Raw genomic sequence first — 24,817 nt, forward strand, 5'->3', positions numbered from 1 at the left:
ATGAGTAAAACGATATAAAATGAATACAGAAAAGAAATTCAGAAACCATACTATTTACAGTATAAAAGTTTTTTTTAAACTTTATGTTTTAACAGAAAATACTTTTTATGTATTTATTTATACCCTTCCTCATTCTTAAAGGGTTTTCAGGAAGGAACCAAAACGGGTGGAACTGACTCCCCCCACCCATCTCCCTGACTTGCCAGTATCACACCAAAAGTCCAGTTTGGCACCTAAGTGTTGCTTGATTCAGAATCTGTCTTTTTTGTCTGGAAGAAAGAGAGGAGGGTTGAAAAGCAGTTGGATTCAGACGAAATGGGGCTGGTTTCCCAGTAATCTCAGAGAGGTTGCTTCTGTCTTTAAAATTCTTTGACTTTCAGATAATAAAATACGCAGAAATTTCATGGACATATTGTATATTTAACTGTCCTAGCAAGTGAATTAACCATTTTTATTTTATCTGGTCATATTAGCAAGAAGAAAATGCTTTTTTATGCCTATTTTTGAAAGTATTTGGGGAAAATACGAACCACGGGGGTAGTAACAATGTCTTTCTCAGCCTGCCTGAGTGTGTGAGTGTGTGTGTGGTGTGTTCTCAAGCTTAGCAGGTATAACCTGTACACAAACACGATGTGTTCTGTGTCTGTGGGTACCTCGAAGCCACAGTCTGAGGAATTCGTGCAGAAGAATTCATGAATTCTATGACATTCCCTGCTAATTCCCAAATGTTAGCTCTCAGGGGTATCAGATAAAATGTCGCTGCTCATAGAAGGCTTACATTGCTGAGAGTTTTTTTCTTTTGGAGATTAAGAGTAGAACTTGTACATTAGGCACTAAATCACATCACCTTGGTCTTCATACAGGGAATAGAAGTATCTTTAGAAACTATACGAATTTCCAAGCATTCTTTATTCAAAGTCTTTAATTTTTAAATATTCAAGCTTTTAAAGCTGTAAAATATAAAGTTGACTAGATCATATTAACCACATCATCCATCACAGAACTAAGATGGTAATAGGCACTGTTAGCAAATATGAGTGAAATGTGAAAATATGATGAATAGTCACCACTGGATTATGGAAATATTTCTAAAAAGAACAAAAAAGGAACAATCTTAGTATAATCCTAACTTCAGGTATGTCGGTTAGGGTGTTTAATTTAATCTGACTCAACATGAGGATTAGAATCAGAACAAGAAATGATATATTACAGTACTATGTCAGTAAAATAGATAATATGCAATTTTTTTGCTCTGTACTTTACATCTGGGGCCTCCCTGGTGGAGCAGATGGTAAAGAATTCGTCTGCCAATGCAGGAGACATGGGTTTGATCCCTGGGTCAGGAAGATACCCTCAAGAAGGAAATGGCAACCCACTCCAGGATTCTTGTCTAGAGAATCCCATGGACAGAGGAGCTACAGTCCATGGTGTCATAATGAGTTGGACACAGCTGAGCAGCTAAACAATATACTTGACATCCATGCGAATTTTTAAAGCTCTTTTTGGGGGATGAGGTGAAGTGAGTCATCTGTTTAATTCCGTCCCTCGGTGGGGCTGGCTGTGCATTACTGGGCTTGTGGTTCTTTATTTCAGCGCATCCTCCCCGTCTCACTAGACTAGAGCATCCATCTGAGAGGTGCTGCATCCTCAGCATCTGGCAAGAGCTTCGCGCTGAGATGCTCAGAAGGTGAATCAATGTCTCCCCCTGCTGGCGCTGTGCAAAGTGCTACCCTGGACACCAGGAGGAATTGGGGCTGATCCTCAGCTCTGAGATGCAAGTCTGGTTACAGACATAAAGGGCTCAGTCAGCCTCGGACCCAGCTGTGTACTTAGCACATTAATTAAGCTGCCTTTGCTGAGGTGTCTTCAATCCTTCATTCTTGCACCATGGCAACCCACTCCAGTATTTCTGCCTGGGAAATGCTATGGAGAGAGGGGCCTGCGGGCTACAGTCCATGGGGTCACAAAGAGTTGTTCACGACTGAGCTACTGAGCACAAGAGTAGATCCCTGCAGCCTCTGAGGCCCCGTGCGTTGTTTACCTGGGTGAAGACAGTGGCCTGGTTGTCAGAGCAGACCCGGGCGGGCCTGAGCAGAGGCGGGAGGTGCTCCGGGGACGTCAACTGAGACTAGCAGAAGCACTGAAAGAAGGCCCAGATAAGGGAGGGGGAGGCACCCTGGGAGCTGGGGGTGAAGGGAGGAGGCTGGAAACAGGGCCTGGGGAAGGGAGCAGGCATGGGAGGCCCCAGCCTTGGTCCAAAGCGGACAGCAGGGCCTTTCCTGTTAGGGGTTGCAGTGCAGGGTGAGCCTGTCCTGCTCCTGGAGTGGGGCTCAGCCTGGCTCAGGGCACCTACCCTCTGCAAGCGGAGACAGAGCTGTGTTCTGCCTGAGACGCTTGGAGCCCCAGTCTTGCTATCCTCCCAGCTGACCATCTCTTGTCCTACATCCTGCCCCTAAACAGGAGGATTTTGTCCCACAACTTGAAAGCAAAGAAAGAATAAAAAGAAAGAAAGAAAGAAAGAAACAAGAAGAATGAAGAAAGAAACGATAGAGGAGGGGAAAAAAGAGAAAGGAGCCCCAAAATGGAGGGATTGGGATAAAATGCCTCCTCGCAGGGATAATAATACCCTCTGGTTCCAGTATTCTTCCTGAACCCCTTCCAGTTCACCTGTGGGAGCTCAAGGACTTTCCCTGCTGGGTCCTGTCAGGAACAGGAAGGGGTCAGTCTTTTAGGACACACGTCACGTAGAACTTTCTAGATACGGATCAAGGTTTCGGTGCTGCCTGCAGAGGCTTGACATAGATACTCATAATTAGGAAAACACATCTATTCCTAGATATCCCAAGTGCCAGCCACCCCCTCCTATCCTTCAAATTTGGAAAGTATACGCTGTTTTAAAAAGGGCTTCCTGGGTGGCTCAGCAGTAAAGAATCTGCCTGCAACGCCGGAGACACAGGCTCGATACCTGGGTCGAGGAGATCATCTGCAGAAGGGAATGGCTACCAGCTCCAGTATTCTTGCCTGGAAAATCCCATGGACAGAGAAGCCTGGCGGGCTACAGTCCATGAGGTCGTAAAAAAGACCCAGACATGATTTAGGGACTGAAACACCAGCACCAATGTTTTAAACAGCTATACACACCTGCTAAAATGTCAGATATGAGACAAGAGCAGAACAGTGTGAGGAAGGAGGAAAATACCCAGCGATAAAGAAGTGCCCAGCCTGTACTGAATCCCAGGGCAGGAGGGTGCATGTACAAATTCCATCGCCCATCATTTGATCCTCTTACCTCCGTCCATGAGGTTGGCCCAGTAAATGACTCTGAACCCCTGGAGAATTCCATTCAAGGCTTCCTTGGAAAGCGTGGACCAGGATATTGATATGCTTTCTGGTGATGTTGCTATGGCTTGGACATTTTCGGGGGGGTAACTGGGCACTGAAATGAGATAATTAGACTCTATAAAAACTGTCGGTGGTTTAATTAGCAAACCAATACTGAATAAGCAACATGAGCTTAATATTTCAAAAGTGCAAGCAAAAGAAAAAAGAAATTGTACTCAATCCCCCAAATTAAGGGGAAAAATGAGTACCACTTTTCTGTACAAATAGGATAACTCAGTAAAATACAATGACTTCATATGACTTTCAGTGTCTCTCTTTGCAGAATAACTGCTTCACTTTTAAGCAGCTCGCCCCCGGCTTAGAGAGTTGAGAACACTTCTGACCCTATTGCATGAATTAAAGACCATTACTGGTCTGGCTTATTTCCCCATCATTCTTGCAAACTATTGTGAGGAAGAGGTGGTTAGATGGCATCACCGACACAAAGGACATTTATTTGAGCAGACTCCAGGGGATAGTTGAGGATAGAGGGATAGTTGAGGATAGAGGAACTGCAGTTCATGGGGTGGCAAGGAGTTGGACAAGACTTAGCAACTGAACAACAAGAATAATACAGTAATACAGTAATAATAATAATAACAACCCTGGTGTTGAGTAATATCTGAAGTGTAAACTGAAAGCTCACAAGCAGACATGTCGTACTTACTGCTCCAACCCCAGCAGTGCCCCTTTCAATCCTAGACCATCCATCAGAGGAAAGAGAAAATGGACTAGGATAGAGGCTAGAAAGATATTTCACATTGAGTCTATGCAAACCATAAACATCATGACTGGGAAAGGGGGAAAATTAATGACTGAATCACAAACATCAATGAAAAATAAACATCAAAGTGAAAACCCAGAGGCCTATCTAACCACAACTGCAAGGACTATGAATATGGAAAGAAAATCCTGGATTTCCACTTACTAGCTCTCCCTATAAAAATGGTTGGGATTTTTTTTTCCCTCAGTTCTTTAGGTCAGAAATTATAGATGCAAGTTACCACGTGTATTCTCAAAGCGCAAGAGGTAGCTGCCATGCAAGCCTTTTGCAGGAAAATCTGCCACCTCCTGCTGCAGCTAACTCCGTGTTTGGCCTCTGTACCTAAACGATGATGCTTCTAGACACCAGGGTTCTCCCTGATTTTCATGCACTGCCGGAGAATGCGAGCTTTTACGCGGTCAACGTGGGAGGGTACATTAATTACTTATGGCCACTAGGGGGCGCGCGGTCACCGTGAGATTAGATCCGGGAAGCCTGCTCATGTCTGTTCTCTGGTCTTAGAATGCTTGAAAATAAAAAACAATGATTAAAAAAGAAGAAGAAAGAAAGAAAGAAAAGGGGGGGGGGGAGCCCTCCTTAACATTGACTTATGCGACATTTTTAGAAAATCGGATTTCTACACTGTGCCCAGACTGCTGCAGTCACAGGGGAAGGTTTGAATTCATTTGGGATAAGCCCACCTCTTGGGCTTGACATGCAGGAGAAAGGTGCTGAAAAGGGAGTGGATTCGGCTTTTCCATCAGGATGCGTCCAGGGCGCCGAATCCAGGCAGCTAGCGAGTTAATTAGGACATGCTCCCCAGCGCTGGAAGAAAGCCCCGGTCCCAGCCAGCTAGGCTGACACCACCCCTGCATAGCCTGCGGGGGGCCAGGCACCTACCGTCCTCGAGGGTGGTGGTGATGATTTCCTGAGAAGAAGGCCCCGTCCCGGCCCGGTTGCAGGCCTGCACCACCAGGCCGTACTGGGTGAACTTGTTGAGGTTGTCCAGGGTGTAAATCTCACTGTCCCCCGTGGTGTCGATGCTGATGATGTTGAACTGGAAGTTCCCTCCGGTGCTGTACTCCCGGTAACCAATCTGGTAGCCACGGATAATCCCGTTTTGCAAATGTTTCTTGGGAGCCTGAGCAGGAACGAGAAGAACAAATACCATATATTAACGCATATATGTGGAATCTTAAAAAAAAAAAGGTACAGACGAATCTATTTGCAGGGCAGGATAGAGATGCTGACACAGAGAATGGACATATAGACACAGGAAGGAATGAGAGGGTAGGATGAATTGAGACAGTAGCATTGACATATATACACTACCATGTGTAAAACAGACAGCTAGTGGAAAGCTGTTGTATATTGCAGGGAGCTCAGCTCTGCGCTCTGTGATGACCTAGAGGGTTGGGAAGGCGGGGAGGGAGGTTCATGAAGGAGGAGATATATGTACACATGTAGCTGATTCACATTGTTTTAGATTAGAAACTAACACGGCATTGTAAAGCAACTTTATTCTGATTAAAAAAAATTATACAGAAAAAAAAAAGGAATATTTGAGGTGTGACAGGAGGTAAAGCAGCCCCTGCCTACCTCATAGGGAGACAAAAATGAAATTGAATAAGCATGAAAATCATATAGATGTGACAGTAGTAATAGCAGCAATAGCAGCAAACTCATTCCTAGAGGATGCTTGTGGCCAGGTGCTCTGCCTTCACCTGCGTGGATACACCCAGCCCTCCCCACAGCCTGGGACACAGCACCTCGGGACCCTCATGGACACAGGAGATCACACAAACAGGAGAGACAGGAGGGGAATCCGAGGCAGAGCCTGTGCACCCAGGTCCTCTGTCAAGCTGCCACTGGCTGCTCTAAGTGGTGGTGGAGTTTCAAAAGACAGATTGAGTTTGCGGTCCCTCAGCCTACATCAACCATCATCTGGTGAGACGGATGTTCATGTGTTCACCCAGCAAAATTAACTGAGATCCACTCTGCCACATGGTCCCAACAGAAGTGACTTTTTTAAAAAGGTCCCTGCCTGCATGGAGCTTATACTCTCATGGAATATTCCAGAATAAAGGTATTTCCAGGTTGAAAGCTGAATGTGAACGGGGGTCCACCCCTGGCAAGAAGGCAAACCTCTTTCATTAAGGTCTGAGTCATTCTGGAATCATTTTATGGTGATTTAAGCTGGGCAAGGAAAGGCTGGAGCTAGCTTATCTCTGATAAGGATAAAGGGGTCAGTTTAGTAGAAGACAGAACGGTTTTCACTGCTATGTTGAATTTATTTTTTTTTAAGAATCCAGACTTTTTTCAAGTATGTTTTAAGAACAACATCAAAGTGATTCTCTATAGTGACAGAGGTATTATAAGTTTTCAGACAATCAACAGATACATGGGTGTATGTGTGAGCATGTGTGTGCTTTTGTATTATGTCTGTGTGTGCATATGTAGGAGCATATATGTGTGTGCGTGTGAATGTGTCTGTGCACATGTGTGTATTTGAGTACAAGCTGTGGATCTCTCAGGGCTCTGAAAAGCTTTCTCAGCCCTGAAAATGTTTACAACCCTGTTGGAGAGAGGAAATAAACACTTAGGAAGCTGGAGAGAAATCTGAAGTGCCCAAGTGTGTGGCAGTGGACAGGAGGCTAGCAGGCGCCCAGAAAGTGGTGAAATGAGAGTGGTCTGAAGCAGTCAGAAGATGCTGACCGCAGGCGGGCCTGGAAGGATGGCCAGGGCTCCGGAAAGGGAGGGAGGGCATGGGGTGAGAGAGGGACAGAGCAGCAAGAATGGACGGTGGGGAGAGATGAGGAGTGCACAGGTAGAGAACAGACAAGGTGGATCTGCCCTGGCTGGGGCAGGGCTGGGGGATCGCCCTGGGCAACCGACAGGAAGAAGTTCAAGAGCAGATAGCAGCACGAATTCAGCAAATGTCTGTGAACTGCTCATTATGCCGGCTTCCTCATGGAATGAATGTCTTCGGCTGTCTTTAGGAATCTGAGTTACACAAGAGCAGTAAAATCCCATCTTTTTTCCAAGCAAGTTTCCTCATTTATTGCTTTCTTGGATCCCACTGCTTTTCTCAACAGCCCATTGGGTTTCATGCGTCTGCATAGTCTAAATAGATATCAAAGAAACAGCCCTAGAAACCATCACTTCTGCAGTCAAGTTGGAACTTACAGACCTTGATGTAAAAGTTCATACCTTTTTTATCAGAAGCAGATGTCTGTGCTTTCCTGTTTTGCATCAATGAATCACAACTTTTCATCTTGCTTTTCGCTTTGCTAAAAATCAGATCTAAAGATTTCAGATTTTGAGACTTCCATTACCTGCAATTTGTTTTACCTCAATTTCTTAACCAATTAACCAGTTAACAATTTAACCAATTAATAAAATTAATATCCCTCCAAAAGCCATGGATAAATCAAATGTAAAACAAAGATATTCCTCGTATTTCACATAGTTTTTTCATGTTAAATACATCACTCACTCAAATGTAAAGAATTTTTTTAAAATTTATAAAGTATTCTAATTTTTCAATGGGCTCCCTGTGACAATTTAAGACTCCCTAAGATATCAAGTCTGGATCCCAGGACAGGAGCTGTGGAGTCTGATCAGGTAGGAGGTAAATACCCACAAGAGAGTGTTTGCACAGAGCACCCAGTTTAGCTGAATCTTCTATAAACAGAGGGCCCTGCTGGCTGACATTTCCCTTCTTGGATTTAGGCGGATTAATCACACCTGTGATCTGGCTGCACAGGTAGGTGGAGATATCTTTCTTTTTTCTCTCTCCATGGTTGAAAACACACTCTAACTAGCTTAAGCAGAGGTTTGGTTCTGGCTGAGTTTAAATATTTTGAGCAGAATAAATATAATATTTTTTACATTTTTCATAGAAATATATTTTAGTTCTGCTAATTCTGCAGCAGTAGGAAGGTTATTTTTGCTTAGTAGGTTCTTCTGCAAAATATTTTGTAGAAAATATTTTTTATAATACTAAAAGTATATAGTCAACCTTCCTATGTAATTGCTATTCAAATTTTGATGACATTCCTATCTAAGTCAAGTTGAAATTTGTTTTTGTTTCCCACATGGTCATCTTCATACTCTACAGAGTTTAGTGTCTGATTTTTTTCATTTAATATGCTATTATGGTCATATTTCATGTTTATGGTCTTTAAAAATCATATGCCATGTTTTATTGAACCATTTTTCCATCATGGGGGATATTGTTTTTTGTAACTTATTTCCTATCACAAATTAACCTTTGTGATACAGTACATCTGTTTAAGTTTGTTTATTGGACTGAAGTCCCAGAAGTGGATGGGTGTCTTATTTCAAGGAATTGTGTGCATTATTTGTTGTTATTTTTTCAGATGTGGTAACTAACTTAAGGGATTGTGTTTATCACAAAGAACAAGGGAGAGAATTCCCCTCCGGTTTCTGGATATTCTGATTTTGCAGAGATATATGTTGAACAGATACAGGTGAGTTATTTGAGGGTATACATTTGAAGGTATGTATATGGAGTGAGAAGTCAAGTGGGCCCTAGGAAAAATCACTATGAACAAAGCTAGGTGAATTCCAGCTGAGGTATTTCAAATCCTAAAAGATGATGCTTTTAAAGTACTGCACTCAGTAAATCCATGGCTGATCCATGTCAATGTATGGCAAAAACCACTACAATACTGTAAAGTAATTAGCCTCCAACTATAAAATAAATGAAAAAAAAAAGTACTGTACTCAGTATGCTAGCAAATTTGGAAAACTCAATGGTGGCCACAGGACTGGAAAAGGTCAGTTTTCATTCCAATCCCAAAGAAGGACAATGCCAAAAATGTTCAAACTACTGCAAAATTGCATTCATTTCATATGCTATCAAAGTAATTCTCAAATTTGCGAAGCTAGGCTTCAACAGTATGTGAACTGAGAACTTCCAAATATTCAAGTCAGATTTAGAAAAGGCAGAGGAATCAGAGATCAAATTGCCAACATCCGTTGGATGGCAGAAAAAGAGAATTCCAGAAAAACATCTCCTTCTGCTTCATTGACTATCCTGAAGCCTTTGACTGTGCATATCACAACAAGCTGTGGAAAATTCTTATCAGATGGGAATATAAGACATCTTACCTGCCTCCTGTGAAACCTGCATGCAGGTCAAGAAGCAACTGTTAGGACCAGGCATGGAACAATGGACTGGTTCCAAATTGAGAAAGGGGTATGTCAAGGGTGTATATTGTCACCCTCCTTATTTAACTTGTACGCAGAGCAGAGTTCAGTTCAGTTCAGTCACTCAGTCATGTCCAACTTTTTGTGACTCCATGGACTGCAGCACACCAGGTCTCCCTGCCCATCACCAACTCCTGGAGTTTGCTCAGACTCATGTCTATCAAGTTGGTGATGCCATCTAACCATCTCATCCTTGTTGTCCCCTTTTCCTCCTGCCTTCAATCATTACCAGCATCAGGGTTTTTCCCAATGAGTCAGCTTTTCACCAATACTTTGGTGGCCAAAGTATTGGAACCTCAGCATCAGTCTTTCCAATGAATTATTAGGACTGATTTCCTTTAGGATGGACTGGTTGGATCTCCTTGCAATCCAAGGGACTCTCAAGAGTCTTTTCCAACACCACAGTTCAAAAGCATCAATTTGTCAGCACTCAGGTTTCTTTATGGTCCAACTCTCACATCCATACATGACTACTGGAAAAGCCACAGTTTTGACAAGATGGATATGCAGAGTACATTATCTGAAATGCTGAGCTGGATGTAGCATAAGCTGGAATCAAGATTGCTGAGAGAAAAATCAATAATCAATCTCAGATATGCAGATGACACCACTCTTATGGCAGAAAGTGAAGAGGAACTAAAGAGCCTCTTGATGAAAGTGAAAGAAAAGAGTGAAGAAGCTGGCTTAAAACTCAACATTCAAAAAACTAAGATCATGGCATCTGGTCCTATCACTTCATGGCAAACAGATGGGGAAACCATAGAAATAGTAACAAATTTTACTTTCTTGGGCTCCACAATCATTGTAGACGGTGAATGCAGCCTTGAAATCAAGAGACACTTGCTCCTTGGAAAAAAATTTATGAAAAACCTAGATAGCATATTAAAAAGCAGAGACATTCCTTTGCTGACAAAGGTCCCTATAGTCAAAGCTATGGCATGCTGCAGTCCACGGGGTCGCCAAGAGTCAGACACGACTGAGTGACTAAACAACAACCATCAGCTCAGCAAGAACTGACCATCTCCATCTCCTCTTATGGTCACCCTGAACATATCAAATATCTGGATTCCAAGAACTTGACTGCAAGCACCAAGAGCACAAACATTCCTAAAAAAATATTTGAAATCTGATCCACTGCCCTGGCCACATCAGGACTTCAGCACAGTGGCCATTCTCAAAAAGTGTTATTGTAGGTAAAGAAGAGACTGGTTCCGAGCATTTCTTGTTGTTCAGTCACTCAGTCATGTGACTCCTTGCAGCCCCATGGACTGCAGCACACCAGGTTTCCCTGTCCTTCACCATCTCCCATAGTTTGCTCAAATTCATGTCCATCAGGTCGTTGATGCCATCCAACCATCTCATCCTCTGTCACCCCCTTCTTCTCCCGCCCTCAATCTTTCCCAGCATCAGGGTCTTTTCCAATGAGTCAGCTCTTCACCATCAACTGGCCAAAGTATTAAAACTTCAGCTTCAGCATCAGTCCTTCCAATGAAGATTCAGAGTTGATTTCCTTTAGGATTGACTGATTTGATCATCTGAGCATTTATGAGGTCTAAGAAAGTAATGGGTAAGAATGACCTTAGGTGAAGGTTTATATCTTACTAAATATAAGTAAGTGGTGGGAATGAGGAGGGTATAAAGGCAGAGGAGCTGCCTAGACACCAGACCCATGACACAGCTCTTTAACAAAGGCCCGGGTCAGCCAGTTGAGAGGGAATTCTTAGGCAGTGTGTCCCAGTCTGGACACTGGGTGCAAGTTGAGACCTGGTTTCCATGCCGATATGTTACATGGTGGCCAGTCCATCAAGATGGGAGATCCAGACAAGATTTGAAGGAATGTGAAAGTGTTAGTCGCTCAGTCATGTCCCACTCTTTGTGACCCCATGGACTGTAGCCCACCAGGCTCCCCTGTCCATGGAATTTTCCAGGCAAGAATACTGGAGTGGGTTGTCTTTTCCTTCTCCAAGGGATCTTCCTGACCCAGGGATTGAACCTGGGTCTCCTGCATTACCGGCAGATTCTTTACCATCTGAGCAGGATTTGGAAGGGTTCATGTCATTTCCTAGGCCATATCAGGGAAGAAAATAGCTTCTGAAGAGCTAATTTATCTGGAAAATGTTGTCAATTTTTGTTTCCTGCTTAAAATAAGGATTCCAGAAGTTTCTTCACTTGTCAGCCAACCAGTGGGTTATACAAGTTTACAATAAGGATCCTTGAAGACAGGCCAATGGATTTATAGCAAACCTCTCCTGGCAACCAGCCCTCTCAATACCTACTAGGGAAGACGTTAGAAAATAAGTGATTGGAAAAAACAAACAAACAACCTAAAGCGAAGGAGGGCTCCCTTCACTCCATAATCAAGAATTCAAGAATCTGAGTGTCTTTGCAGGCAGGAAGATGCTGCTGTTTACAGATGGCTTTGACGTGTGAGTGTTCTGGTTTTATGTTTTCTCAAATCCCTTCGAATGCACTGCAATTCCAAAAGAAGGCTTTAGCTGTCCACTGCTGTTTCTCTTGTGAGTACTCATTATTTTTCTGTGTTGAATTTTCCTCTTCCTTTCCTTCACCTTTGCATCAGGAACGATTCAGACCTCTTTTCATTTGTCTCATTTATCTGCCTTCTGTGGCACTCTCTCTCCCCTTCCAGCCTTGACAGTTTTTTTTTTTCTCCTGTGGTCTCCCTAAACAGCCTTCTTTCATCTTTCCAGGAGCTCTTTCTCCAGCCTCCAAATCCCTCCCAACCCCCACTTCCTTTAAGAAACTGTCTCTTTTGATCTCCATGACAACAGGAGCCCTGTGTCAATTTATTCCTGTGGTTCGCAAGTGCCTGTATTTTATGTGTCCACCGGAATCAGCCTGCAAGCTGCCTGTGGCAGAGTTTCTGCTCCTTACAGAGATGGGAAAATCAGGGATGAGCAAACGCTCACAGCATCACCAGCGTGGATGTGATGGATTAGAAGCGGCATCTCCAGTTCAGAAAACCACCGGCCAGGTCCTGTTTCCAGCACGCTCCCCTCCCCCTGCTCTCTGCTGGTGGGTGAGTGGACCGTCCTGGATGTCAACATCCAGCTGCTGGCCTGGGGAGCCCGAGGCCTCCACTGCAGAGTCCCACACTTGGAACACTGCATCAAGCCAGCATGTCGAGTGACTCAGTTGAAAAATGATTGAAAACACTGCCTTCAGCTTCCTGCAGATTCACTTAGAATGTCACGTGTCCTCACTTCCCTTTTATTACAGAGGTGGAGACAGTCTTTCATCTCCACATGCTTCCTCCAGTCTCTCTCATTGCTCCCCAATATAAACAGCATAAATTCCATAACTTGCTCAGTGAATGGATGCATTAAATGTAACCACCAGGAGCTGGCGTCTCTTCTGTACAAGGCACCATGGGTAGGAGAGACGTACAGTGGATTGTGATTAAAAGAGAGTATGACGCTGGCACAGGGGGCTGTTGGCACAGAAGGGAAAAGCAAGAGGTGCCTTTTCCCAATGGGAGTAGGGGGATTCCCAAGAAGGGGGCCGTGGACCCGGCTGTACCTGGTGAGGGTACAAGAAATGGCCCAGGGATGGAGGGTGGGGTACTTCAGGGAGGGGTCCGCAGGAATTTCTGGGGGGCTTGGGGGGAATGGTAGGAATGTGGGGAAGCTAGGGAAAAGCTGGGGCCCCACCCAGATCTGCTGATGTCAGAAACACATTCTGCAAGGAGGTGGCTACTGGTCTGAGTGTTAACAAGCCCTCCCCAGGGTTCTGAGCATGCTCAAATCTGAGAACCACTGTTGTCATCACTAGAAAATCATGAAATGGTTTAGGACTGGCCTTGCTTGGGACGGACTATTTAGTTAAGAACCAACAGCTATGCATTCCCTAGTTTTTCAGACCCCCAAGAACCCTCTCTTTGGTCTCTGCAGAACAGAAGGGAACGAATACAATTAGGACTGTAAGCCTTTTGAGGTCTTAGGAGTCAGAAGGCAGCAAAGGGGCTGCTTCACAGGGTGGGCAGGATGGAGGGGGAATAGATGCTTCATTGGTCATTGGTTCATTGCTGGGGCTCTGCTGGCCCGATCGACTGAGAGAGCATTCACTGTCTTCTACAAGGGATGTGCGTGGCCAGGCAGCTCCCCCTTCAATGTTACTGCTCATTGAGGAACAGGTAAAGACAAGGGGCCAACCACATGGTGTGAAATAAAAATTGGATGTGTGATCTGACAATGAGACCCCCTTTGGACAGCAAGGAGATCAAACCAGTAAATCCTAAAGGAAATCAACCCTGAATATTCATTGGAAGGACTGATGCTGAAGCTAAGCTCCAATACTTTGGCCACCTGATATGAAAAACTGACTCACTGGAAAAGACCCTGATGCTGGGAAAGCTAGAAGGCAGGAGGAGAGGGGGATGACAGAGAATGAGATGGTTGGATGGCATCACCGACTCAATGGACATGAGTTTGAGCAAATTCCAGGAGATGGTAAAGTACAGGGCAGCCTGGGGTGCTGCAGTCCACAGGGTTGAAAAGAGTCGGACACGACTTAGCAAACAACAATTGAACAACAAAAACAACAGACAAACGCGCTCAAGAAGTAACCATGAATGACAAAGTGTTTGTACACTATCTGAAGAGGCCAAGAACTTGGTCTTGGAGCTGATGGTCACCGCAGGCTGGTCAGACTTGGCAGCCAAGGAGGAGATGGCAGCCAAGGCTGTGCTTTGGCTTGGAACACAAACGCAGAATTTTAGAAACAGGTTTGGAGAATGTCGTGGGATGAACTTGAGATTAACTACTACACACCAGGACCCATTTATTCTATTTCTAAACTTAAGGGTGGCTCCCACCTCATTCATTCATTCACACATTCATTCATTCATCCCACCAACAAACAACTGTTAGGTAGCTACTCTTGCTAGACCCCTCCTTTTTTTGAATTCTGCTGTCCTTTGTAAAGCCCACTCTTTGGGAGCAACATAGAGAATTTCTCACCAGCTGCATAAGTTTATCCAGTGGTTTCTGCTGATGGTCTAACAGAGGAATTCACAGCACAAGTGCAGACCAGGATCAGTTTGTATCTACCAGCTCTGAGGTCTCCCAGAATAACCCTCCCCCCCACATCAGGGCCTCTAGATGCCCTGTCTCCTTCCTAAGGGTCTATGTCCAACTCAGGCAGCTGCCGAGGAGGGGGCAGTGGCCTCTGAAGATCAGCAAAGCTAGAGAAGACTTCTGAGACATGAACTCTGCCAGAAGGGTGATGGCTAAGTGTCCCAGAGCCTGCTGGTAGAGTCAATCAGAGAGAACTGGCAGGGCCAGGGGAAGATGCCCTGGGTTCAGACCAGGGAGAGAGTGAGGAGGGCACTGTGGAAGTTTCTGTGGGGCAATGAAGGGCATAGCCAAGGCCCAGCCAGGAAAGAATTCATTTAGTGACTGAGTTAGACAGTGTATTAAAAAGCAGAAACATCACATTGCCAATGAAGGTTCATACAGTCAAAGCTATAGTTTTTCCAGTAGTTGTATATGGCTGCGAGAGTTGGACCATAAAGAAAGCTGAGGACTAAAGAACTGATACTTTCGAACTGTGGTGCTCGAGAAGACTCTTGAGAGTCCCTTGGACTGCAAGGAGATCAAACCAGTCAGTCCTAAAGGAAATCAACTCTGAATATTCATTGGAAGGACTGATGCTGAAGCTGAAGCTCCAAAACTTTGGCCACCTGATGGTGAAGAGCTGACTCATTGGGAAAGACACTGATGCTAAGAAAGATTGAGGGCAGGAGGAGAAGGGGGTGACAGAGGATGAGATGGTTGGATGGCATCATTGACTCAATGGACATGAGTTTGAGCAAACTCTGGGAGATGGTGAAAGACAGGGAAGCCTGGAGTGCTGTAGTCGACAGGGTTGCAAAGAGTCGGACACGACTGAGCGACTGAACAACCACAACAAAATTATTAGAAAGGACTGTGCTTTCCAGAGCATCAGAGGGGCCAGCGTCCAGGGTAGAGCGAAAAATCAGGGTTGTTATTCAAGGGGCCAGCCTGCATATCCTAAAATGCTCTTCTGGCCTTCATCCTTTGTGGCTGTCAAGGCAGCACAGAGTGATGATTACAGATAAGGCTCCAATGTGCTGTTGTTTATCCGCCTATGACATAATGAAAAGGAGACACAGATTGGACCTAATGGAAGGGTTCAAGCTTCAGCAGTGATAAATCAAGTTACTTGTTCAAGATCATTTCTACTAAATGTGGAGATGGGAATAATATCTAATTATTTTGAAGTCTAATCCAGCACTTTTCATGCTGTATCAGAATATTGTTATTAACTTTAATTTACCTGCCATAGATGCATTTAACCTAATGTTAACCCTACTTCATATGTAATATAATAAAATCCTGTCCAGTTATATTTTTACATATGCTTTTTATTTTCACATGCATGCTAAGTTGCTTCAGTCATGTCCAGCTCTTCGTGACCTCATGGACTGTAGCCTGCCAGGCTCCTCTGTCCACAGGATTCTGCAGGTAGGAATACTGGGATGGGTTGCCATTTCCTACTCCAGGGGATCTTCTCAAGCTAGGAATCGAACCCACATCTCCTGTGTCTCCTGCATTGGCAGGTGGGTTCTTTACCACTAAGTGGCACCTGGGAAGCCTTATTTTCACTACAAATATTAAATATTCACATATGTATGACACCAAGGTTTCATTGGTAACATGCCTAGGATACTCAATAGACAATCAAATAAAATTTAATATTATCCTGCCATAAGCAACTTTTACCTTAATGTCCAAACTTTGGAAGGCAATCCACTTGTAAAAATGTGATGCTGATATAAATAAAGACCTATGACCGGTTACCAGTCAATATCCAAAATGCTCTTTTGATTCCAACCTTGAAGTTCCTATTTACTACTCTTAATTGCATTTCTGATAATACATTCCAACCATCAATGCACAAATATCACCCTTACCTCCAAGTTTATTGTGACCTAACAGACAGTAACTTGTTTATGAGCTAACTGTTCTGAAACAGAACAAGGAAAGTGTCTGTCCTCAGGTCTCTTGTACTATGCCAGGTTCATCTAGGCTCCAAGTGAAGCCTTCAGAAGACACCATCTGCAAGGACTGCCAGCTGATGAATGGAGTTGGCCCTGATCTGAGACCTTGGTTCAAATTCAGCTGATGTCCTGTCAGGGCAAATGAGCCGAGAGGACTGGCCTTTTCACTGGGATTGGACAGAGAAAAGTCTCCTGGGCTGTGAATCAGCCAACCTGTCTTCCCAGCATGCCCAGGTGTGGGCTGGTATCCCACACTCTTGGCGGCTCAGCAGCCTTTGTGAAGCTGGCCAGCATCTGCTCGCTGCCCTTTGAGGCTGGGCACTAAGAGGATTGCCTGCTTAGGCTGGGAGGCCAGCCAGGACCTTTGGGGCAGGCAGGCTGGCAGCTCTGTTTTGGGGCAGAGAACTGGAGTTCTAGGAAAATACCATTCATATGGCTAAACCAAGAGGGCTGATCAGTCGGGAGGTGGGGAGAGGGGCAGAGTATACCCCAAATGAAGCAAATAAGCAATGAGTGGCTTTATGAAGGGCATCTGTATAATTTATACATGTGCAAAAAAGTAAGATGTTAACTTAGTCATGTAGGGCTTTTTAGGGCATCCAGAGTTTTCCAAAGGAAAGGGAGCCCCTCCTGACATGCATATTTTAACGTGAAGATGAACAATGAGAAGTCCATGGGTTTACTTAACAAATATTTACCGTGCTGCTACTGGAAATATAAAGAACAACAAAACATGCCCTCTCCCATCACAGGGCCTATGGTCTAGTCAATTGTAAGAGGTTGAGAGAATAGCCCTATGTTATGCGGATGATCAAAATGTTTTGAAATCAGTTTGGATTTTTCTTCTTGCATTATAGGGGAAGAGGTTAAACTTATTCAATACGAGAATGGCTGACAATTCCTTAAATATTTGTCAGGAATGTTGGTCATTGGGATTTTTAATAAAAATGCTGAAAATCCAACTCTAGAACCAATTGATTACTTCATAAAAGAAATGCAAATTTTGTGATTTTTCACAGCCTAAGGAGAGAGTTAAAAATTAAAGCGAGGGTTTAAATATTAAGTAAAACTAATTCCAAGGCAGCTCTTGAATTTCCTCTGACTGGGGGAGCAAGGAGGTCGACTTAATGCCCAGTTTTGTCAAGGTCAATTTTATAGTTTGGAAAGAAAGTGGTCGTAGGTAGAAGTGGACAGGTTACTTTATATCCTTTAATTTTAGTGAGGCTCGGTTACACTTATAACATGAGGCTGGAAGGTGCTGAAAAGGAAATAATATTTGTTGAACCCTTCCACGCACAAGCACAATCTTGGCATTTCACATACATTAGCACATCTATTGCTTCTAAGCCCAGCCGGCAGAGTCAGATAGCCAAGAGAGCCAGAGGTCCTCCACTGGACAGTCAGGAGCCTCCAGACCTTGAGCAATTCCCCGCCACCTTGGGTATGTGCTCAGTCACTCAGTTGTATCTGACTCTTTGTGATGCCATGGACTGTAGCTCACCAGGCTCCTCTGTCCATGGGATTCTCTAGGCAAGAATACTGGAGTAGGTTGCCATTTCTTTCTCCAGGGCATCTTCCTGACCCAGGGATCGAATGGGTGTCTCTTGCATCTCCTGCATTGGCAGGCAGATTCTTTACTGCTGCACTGGATGTAGAAGTCAAGTGAAGAAGGTCATTGGCAATAAGGCCGTTTAGTTTTTAAGTGACAAACTAAGCCATTTTCCCTTGTAAGAGTTCATCTCTGAAATATAGACTAGATGGTAATGATGCCTCGATTTGCTGGAATTGTGGAGATAAGGCACTCTATGGAGTTAAAGTGTTATTCAGAGTGTTGCTGTTGTTTGCTCGCTAAAGTTGTGTCCAACTCTTTGCAACCCCATGGACTGTTGCCTGACAGGCTCCTCTGTCCACGGGATTTTCTTCATCTTCCATCATACAGACAAGTTCTTGGGCATCTTCCTGTGTGCTTACCATTGACCTTCAGGAGGTTTAGTGTCTAAACTGGCTATATTCCTCCCCAAAGCCCGGAGCTGTTCTTTCCTCTGAGCAACTAACACACCTTCTCTTTTTCTTTCCTTCCTTCTTTCTGCTCCTTTCCTGTTAGCCTCTTTTTTTTAAGATTTCTTTTTCATGTGGACCATTTTTAAAGTCTTCCTTAAATTTATTACAATATTGTTTCTGTTTTTTAAGCTTTGGTTTTTAGGCTGTGCAGCCTATGGGATCTCAGCTCCCTGACCAAGGATCGAACCCATACCCCCTGCATTGGAAGGTGAAGTCTGAACCACAGGACTGCCAGGGGAAGTCCCTCCTATCAGTCTCCTTACACAAAATGTCAATCTGGAGCTTTGGTACCATAAAATAAAGGCTTATTTTATGCAACACATCGTACTGTGGATCACTTAGTATCGCCTACAGTTAGATTGAATTGGTGACGCACTTTCATGACACAATCAGGCCAGTGTGAAATGACAGCTCCACGGGCAGCCCCTCCTCCACTCAGGGTTCAATCACCACATCTCTGTCTGCAGCCCGCCACCCTGGAATAAATCAAGGTTCCATGAATAGGGCAGTACGGCTGGTTCAGTCTAACGCAGGCGAGGCCTCCTTTCAATAGCCCACAACTTGTTCATCCGTTTGACATTCAGAAGCATTTAGCTGCAATCTACTGACTTTTCCTGCTGCTTCTCTATACAGACAGAAGGGATACAATACCTTTTAAAGCCTCTGAAGTTTCTATTTTTAGTTATAAGAGCTCTAGGGACAGATACTTCTCTGCTGCAGGACACAGAAGGCTCTAGGGCCTGCTGTAATAGCTGGTCTTTTCAGTGGCAAAATGCAGGAGAATGTGGAGGGCTGGTGGGGGAAAAAAGTTCCCAGGCTTGAAGGCAAGACAGAGTGAGTCAGCATTCGCTTTGCAGCATGGCCGGGCTGTGTGGGGGGCTGGGGCCCGCTGAGCGCCTTTCATCACGAGGCGAGTGATGCTCACGGCTGGCGGATGTCCTCACAAAGACCCTCGGCCCCCTCCCTACCTGGCTCGGCCTGCCCTGTCTCAGCATTTGGACGTGTGCTGCCCACAGGGATGACGGCTCAGCGGCCAAGCCTGAGAAAAGCCAACACACAGGGGCTGGCTGCGCTGATGTGTTTACATCCAAGGCGGTGTCCACCCCAGCCATGAAAATCCTTTATTAGTGGTAGCATTATAGAGGCTGGTCATTTTATGAAACAGCTGATGCTAGAAGAAGAAAAAAAAAACACAGCAAGAGGTGCAATGGATGAGGTTTTTCAGGGGGACGCGAGGTGTGTGGGTTAAAGACCTCACTGCAGCTCTTACCTTCTCTAAGGGAGACACAGGAAAGAGGGTGAGGAAAGAGGGAAGAAGCAAAGGAGAAAAGTGCAAAGTGCAACACCAGAAGCCAGAAGTGGAAAAGGAAGTGTGGCTTTGCAGACTTTTTGACCCAGCCATGGCATTCTAGATAAAATGGAATTGGAAGGAAGTTGGTTGGTTCCAAGGTCACACGGAGGGCGTGACTAATTAACCAAGCAGATTAACCCACCCCCTAAATGACTGTAGGTTCCCAGGGGCAGCGCTGCCCAGCATGCTAGTTTGTGATGAGTTCAGGCCAGACTATCAGTCAATGCCGCATCCTTCAATGAATTTGGCCGTGTAAACCATGTATGCCGGAGGAAGCAGCATGCCAAGTGCTGTGGTTGTTTGCACCGTGGCCCAGACTTTCTGTCCCAGCAACTGGCAATGAGCTCACTGGCAGACAGTCGATATCTGCTGGCCATGCTGGGGGACCACTGCCTCAGCCGGCAGCTGGCCCAGCGCTCCCCTCCGTGGGCATGCTCGAGGCCACCGCCAGCTAGGGGCAAGACCAGGACCGCTGTCCTCTCTGCCACTTGGCAAACTGTCTACCACACAGCCCGTGGTTTGGCATTTAGGAAGAGGAATTAGAAAATGTTTCCACTGGGATGAAATTCATGAGTACGGTCACACCTATCTGTTTTTGATTTGCATGAAGACCAGAACTCAGGACCCAATCATGATTCAGAGACGGAAAACATGGTCCAACAACTACAGTCTGTAGAGACAGAATCTGCCATAAATACAAAGATCGGATTTTAGTAAAAAAGGTGTTTAGTCTAACTTTACAAAAGTTTCCTACATGTGAGTGAATCACTTGTTGTACACTGGAAATGAACCCAACATTATAAATCAACTATGCATGCATGCTCACTGCTTCAGGCGTGTCTGACTCTTTGTGACACCATGGACTGTAGCCCACCAGGCTCCTCTGTCCATGGGATTCTCCAGGCAAGAATACTGGAGTGGGTTGCCATACCCTCCTCCAGGGGATCTTTGCAATCCAGGGATCAAACCCGCGTCTTCTACATTGCAAGTGGATTCTTCACTGCTAAACCATCGGGGAAGCCCAGAAAATCAACCATATTCCAAAATAAAATAGAAGTTAAAAAAGTGTGGATGCCTTGGCATCATAATACTTAATGTGAGTGAAGGCTCCCCCCCCCCCCCCCCCCATGGAGAAAGTGCCAGGAAGACGCGTGCTTGCTGGGTTTACCTTCCAGGTGACTCTGATGCTCTGGGAAGAGATGGGCTCCAGGTGGACTTCCTGAGGTGGGCCGTCAGGAGCTGGAAAGACCAAAACCCACAGGTCAGTTAGCGATAAGTTCCAGTGTGTACTGAAACCCACATAACAGGACTCAGGGCCAGAAGAAGCGCCATAGCAGCTTTCGTGGGAAAATCAATTTTGCTGAATCACTATGCACATTTACCCCGTGCTCACTCGCTTCTAGAAAAAGTGAATTTTGACACACATCTTTGTATTCTTCCTCACCTTGTCTTTGACAACTTGATGAATAAACCATAAGTTAATACACCAGTAAAACAGAAAGTGGTGAAACATTTATTTGATCAAAGTCTTTAGTGGCTACAAAATCCCTCTGGTTCTTCTGGAGACTCTGTTTAGTGATGTGCATTGGAGCACCTCAGGAGACTCAAACTACTTGGGGAGGGAAAAAAAGGATTCTTCTGCCTCTGATTTTCTTTGATGGCTTTAGTTCTCCACTCTTTCCAAGAGAAAACTTACCAACCTGGGGCAGTAGCCACAGAGAGCAGATTGGAATGGAAGAGAAAAAAAAGCATGCAATTCACACCAACCTATATCCAGTGGTTATAAGGGTGTCAACCGCCTGCCACACACAGTCGATCACTCTGTACTAGGAATCCACCCTGTATTACATACACAGCCTAAAACTTAGAGGAGACAGCCATGTCCAGCAGGAGTTTGCAGTCTGATCAGAACAAGGGGCTGAGCACACAGAAGCTGAGGTGATAACCCAGCACACACTCAAGTGTCTTCAGGGAGGTAGAAGCAAAAGGGAACCCAGGGGTCAGCAGGGAGAGACCCCACTGGGTGACCACATATTGTTGGGAGGACAGCTTTACAACCACTGCTGAGCTGCGAACGGGCCATTTCTGTGGATGCAGAGATGCCAGTTTGCAGAAAAGTGAGGAGCACTGGGAGATGAGAAATCAAAAATAGAGAACAGAAACAAGACGGAAGGTTTGGAAAGAAGAGGAAGGGAAATAATAAGGTCATTTTAGCAGGAACGTGTTTTCCATTTAACAGAGAAAGAAGTTTTGAGTGATGCCACGATGCAGCTGCTAAGTTGATGGGCACTTGAATCTTTCTGCCTGAGTTCAAATTATGGCTCCCTTGCTTAGTAACTTGGAGGTGTTTTGCAGGTGACAATTTTTCTGCACCTCAGTTTCCTTCTTCATATGATGGGATGCTAGAATGTATGTCTGGGTTATGAAAACAGTGTGCTTAGAACATATAAGCAGGAATGATGATTATTCTCACTGGGTGTTTTTATGGAGCACATTAAAGGAGAAATTCAAATTGCAAAAAGAAAAGGTATACTTGAAAGAACAAGGTCCCAGGAGATTAGCAAGAGGACAGAGCAAGAGGAGAGGTGTTGGAGAGAGGGGGGCATAAGGCCAGCACCTCTGGGATGAGAGGAAGAGAACCCAGTGGGCAGGGAAGCAGGGTGAGTGAACACCCAGGTATACCTGCTCCTTGAAGAAAACAGGTTCAAATCTGATTGTCTCTCTTCTCACCAAAAATATAAGGTACAAAGTCAGGGGAAGAGTGGTGGGTGCCAGGAACACAATAGAGGCTTGGACTGGTGCAGTAGCCTGTGGAAAAGGGTGTACCCGGTGCATGAGAGCACTGACCCACCAGAGGGGGTAATTTCACTGATGAGGATAATGTGCAATGGAACCAGCACACCCTGTCTCAGTTGAGGCTTTATGAGACCACTGATGCATGCAGGAGAAATGCCACTGGGGGAACTGGGGATAAACAGTGGCAACAGGTGGGAAGAAGTGGGTGCTGGGATTGTTACTAAGTTCCCTGGTGGTTCAGACAGTAAAGAATCTGCCTGCAATGCAGGAGACTCAGGAGTTCAATTCAACTGAATGCAAGTTCAATCACTGGGAGAAGGAAATAGCAACCCACTCCAGTATTCTTGCTTGAGAAATCCCATGGACAGAGGAACCTAGTGGACTACAATCCATGGGGTTGCAAAGAGTCGAACACAACTGAATGACTAACACTTTCTCTTTCACTTTCATTCCACAGTCGGGGATGGAGGGACTTGTGTTAACACAAGGGAGTGAAGAAAGGAAGCCAGTTTTCCAGGAAAGGTGCGTCATTGCATGTTAGGAATATATATGTGAAGAGAAGAGGGGCTATTGTATGGAGGTGTCTGCTCAGCAGCTGGAAACATTTATAAGAAGCAGGTAGAGAGTTGGGTCTGCAGGCTGCTCCCTTTCACTCAGAAGCTCCCCCAGAAACCTACTCCCAGGTCTCTGTCCTCGATGGGGACACAGCCTCTGTCCCTGACCACCCCCTCCAGCCCAGCAACAATGCCTGGCACGAGTTTTCAATTCTGTTCCTAAACATTAGTTCTGGTCTTCACTTTACCTCTTTAAAGGGGACGTGGCAACCTTCAGAGCTTCAGACTTTTTGTCCCTCACCCTAACTTTGCACCATCTGTGTCCGGACTTCCTCTGCAGTTTCCGTGCACCCCTACCTCCCTGCACCCCACATCCCAGCCACGTCCACCTTCGCAGGGGAAACCTAAACGTAACTGCCCCCCAGGCAGGTCGGAGCCTGCCTTTTCCTTCCACCAGTCTACTGCCTGGGCCCAGGAGCCCCTGACTCGGCTTGGGAACCTCTCATAGCAGGCTCAGGCATATGTCTGCACATCAGTCTTTCCCTCTTTTCCTAACAGACTCAATCAAAGCTGTGTGGTCTTAGGAACCAAGTCTAGAGTGAGTCCTTGCTTTGATCGGTGCAGTGCTGTGTGGATGCTGAAACTCAGAGCACACACTCTCTCCCCCTAGCGGGTCACAGGGACAGTGAGTTTTCTGGGGGTCCTGCAGTCTCTCGGATTTATTGATTCTCCAGGTGCAAAGAGAGTGCTAATGCTGAAGTTCATTTCTATACCCAGGGGGAGGGGCTTCCCATGTTGCAGTAGTAGTAAAGAAAATCAGCCCTTTCTGCAGGAATATTTCCATATCAGATGCAATGAAAGTGCATGGAACAGGTTTCTCTTAAACATGGAGAAGTCCTGTGGTCAGTGAGAACCGCGTGGTGCATGCATAAAAATCCTTGAAAAAAGTATTTTGAGGTCTGACGGCTACACTAAGACTTGAATATTTTAATTTAATTGTGTGAAGTCAGATTGAACAAGGAGCCTGCTGGTTAGGAATCAGAGGCAATGCGGAGTACCTCCCATTCTGGATTCTTTGTCCTTTGATGCAGCCTTTTCAAGGGGTTGTCTGGCAATAGTCAGCTGTCATTTTCTTGCTGAGATATATTCATAATCAAAAACAAAGTTACTAGGAGAGTGTTTAAAAATTCCCTTGATTCTATTAGAAAACATTATGTGTGAACTTTGGGCATTTTGCTTTTTCAGTCTGGTCTTGCATTTTAGGAAGTTCTCCTGTGAAGTGGTCTGGGAACATGGGATAATCCCTGTATCCAGGACAGACCTGACATTTTTTTTTTTTTTTTTTTTGTCCCATCACATAGCATGTGGGATCTTATTTTCCCAACCAGGGCTGGAACCTACACCCCCTGCTTTGAAAGCATGAAGTCTTAATCACTGGACCACCAGGGAAGTTTTCTGTGTGTGTGTATGCGCTCCGTCTCTTGACAGGCCCCTCTGTCCATGGGATTCTCCAGGAGAGAATACTGGAGTGGGTTGCCATTTACTCCTCCAGGGGATCTTCCTGACCCAGGGATCAAGCCTGCATCTCTCTTACTTCTCCTGCATTGGCAGGCAGCTTTACCACTTGCATCAACTGG

The 24,817-nt window shown here is 45.1% G+C and overlaps 1 protein-coding gene across 1 annotated transcript in view; it reads right to left on the reverse strand.

The window, feature by feature from the left end:
• Positions 1-24,817, reverse strand: part of DSCAM (DS cell adhesion molecule) — a 667,745-nt gene that overhangs the window by 112,798 nt on the left and 530,130 nt on the right. Inside the window, exons 16-18 of the mRNA XM_065943286.1 lie at positions 20,999-21,069; positions 5,045-5,285; positions 3,290-3,436 (exon numbers count right to left, since the gene is read on the reverse strand). Of these exons, the coding sequence (XP_065799358.1) occupies positions 3,290-3,436; positions 5,045-5,285; positions 20,999-21,069 (459 nt within the window). The remainder of the gene's footprint in view (positions 1-3,289; positions 3,437-5,044; positions 5,286-20,998; positions 21,070-24,817) is intronic.

The sequence above is a fragment of the Muntiacus reevesi genome, chromosome 8 (genome assembly GCF_963930625.1).
Source record: "Muntiacus reevesi chromosome 8, mMunRee1.1, whole genome shotgun sequence".
Classification (NCBI taxonomy): Eukaryota; Metazoa; Chordata; class Mammalia; order Artiodactyla; family Cervidae; genus Muntiacus; species Muntiacus reevesi.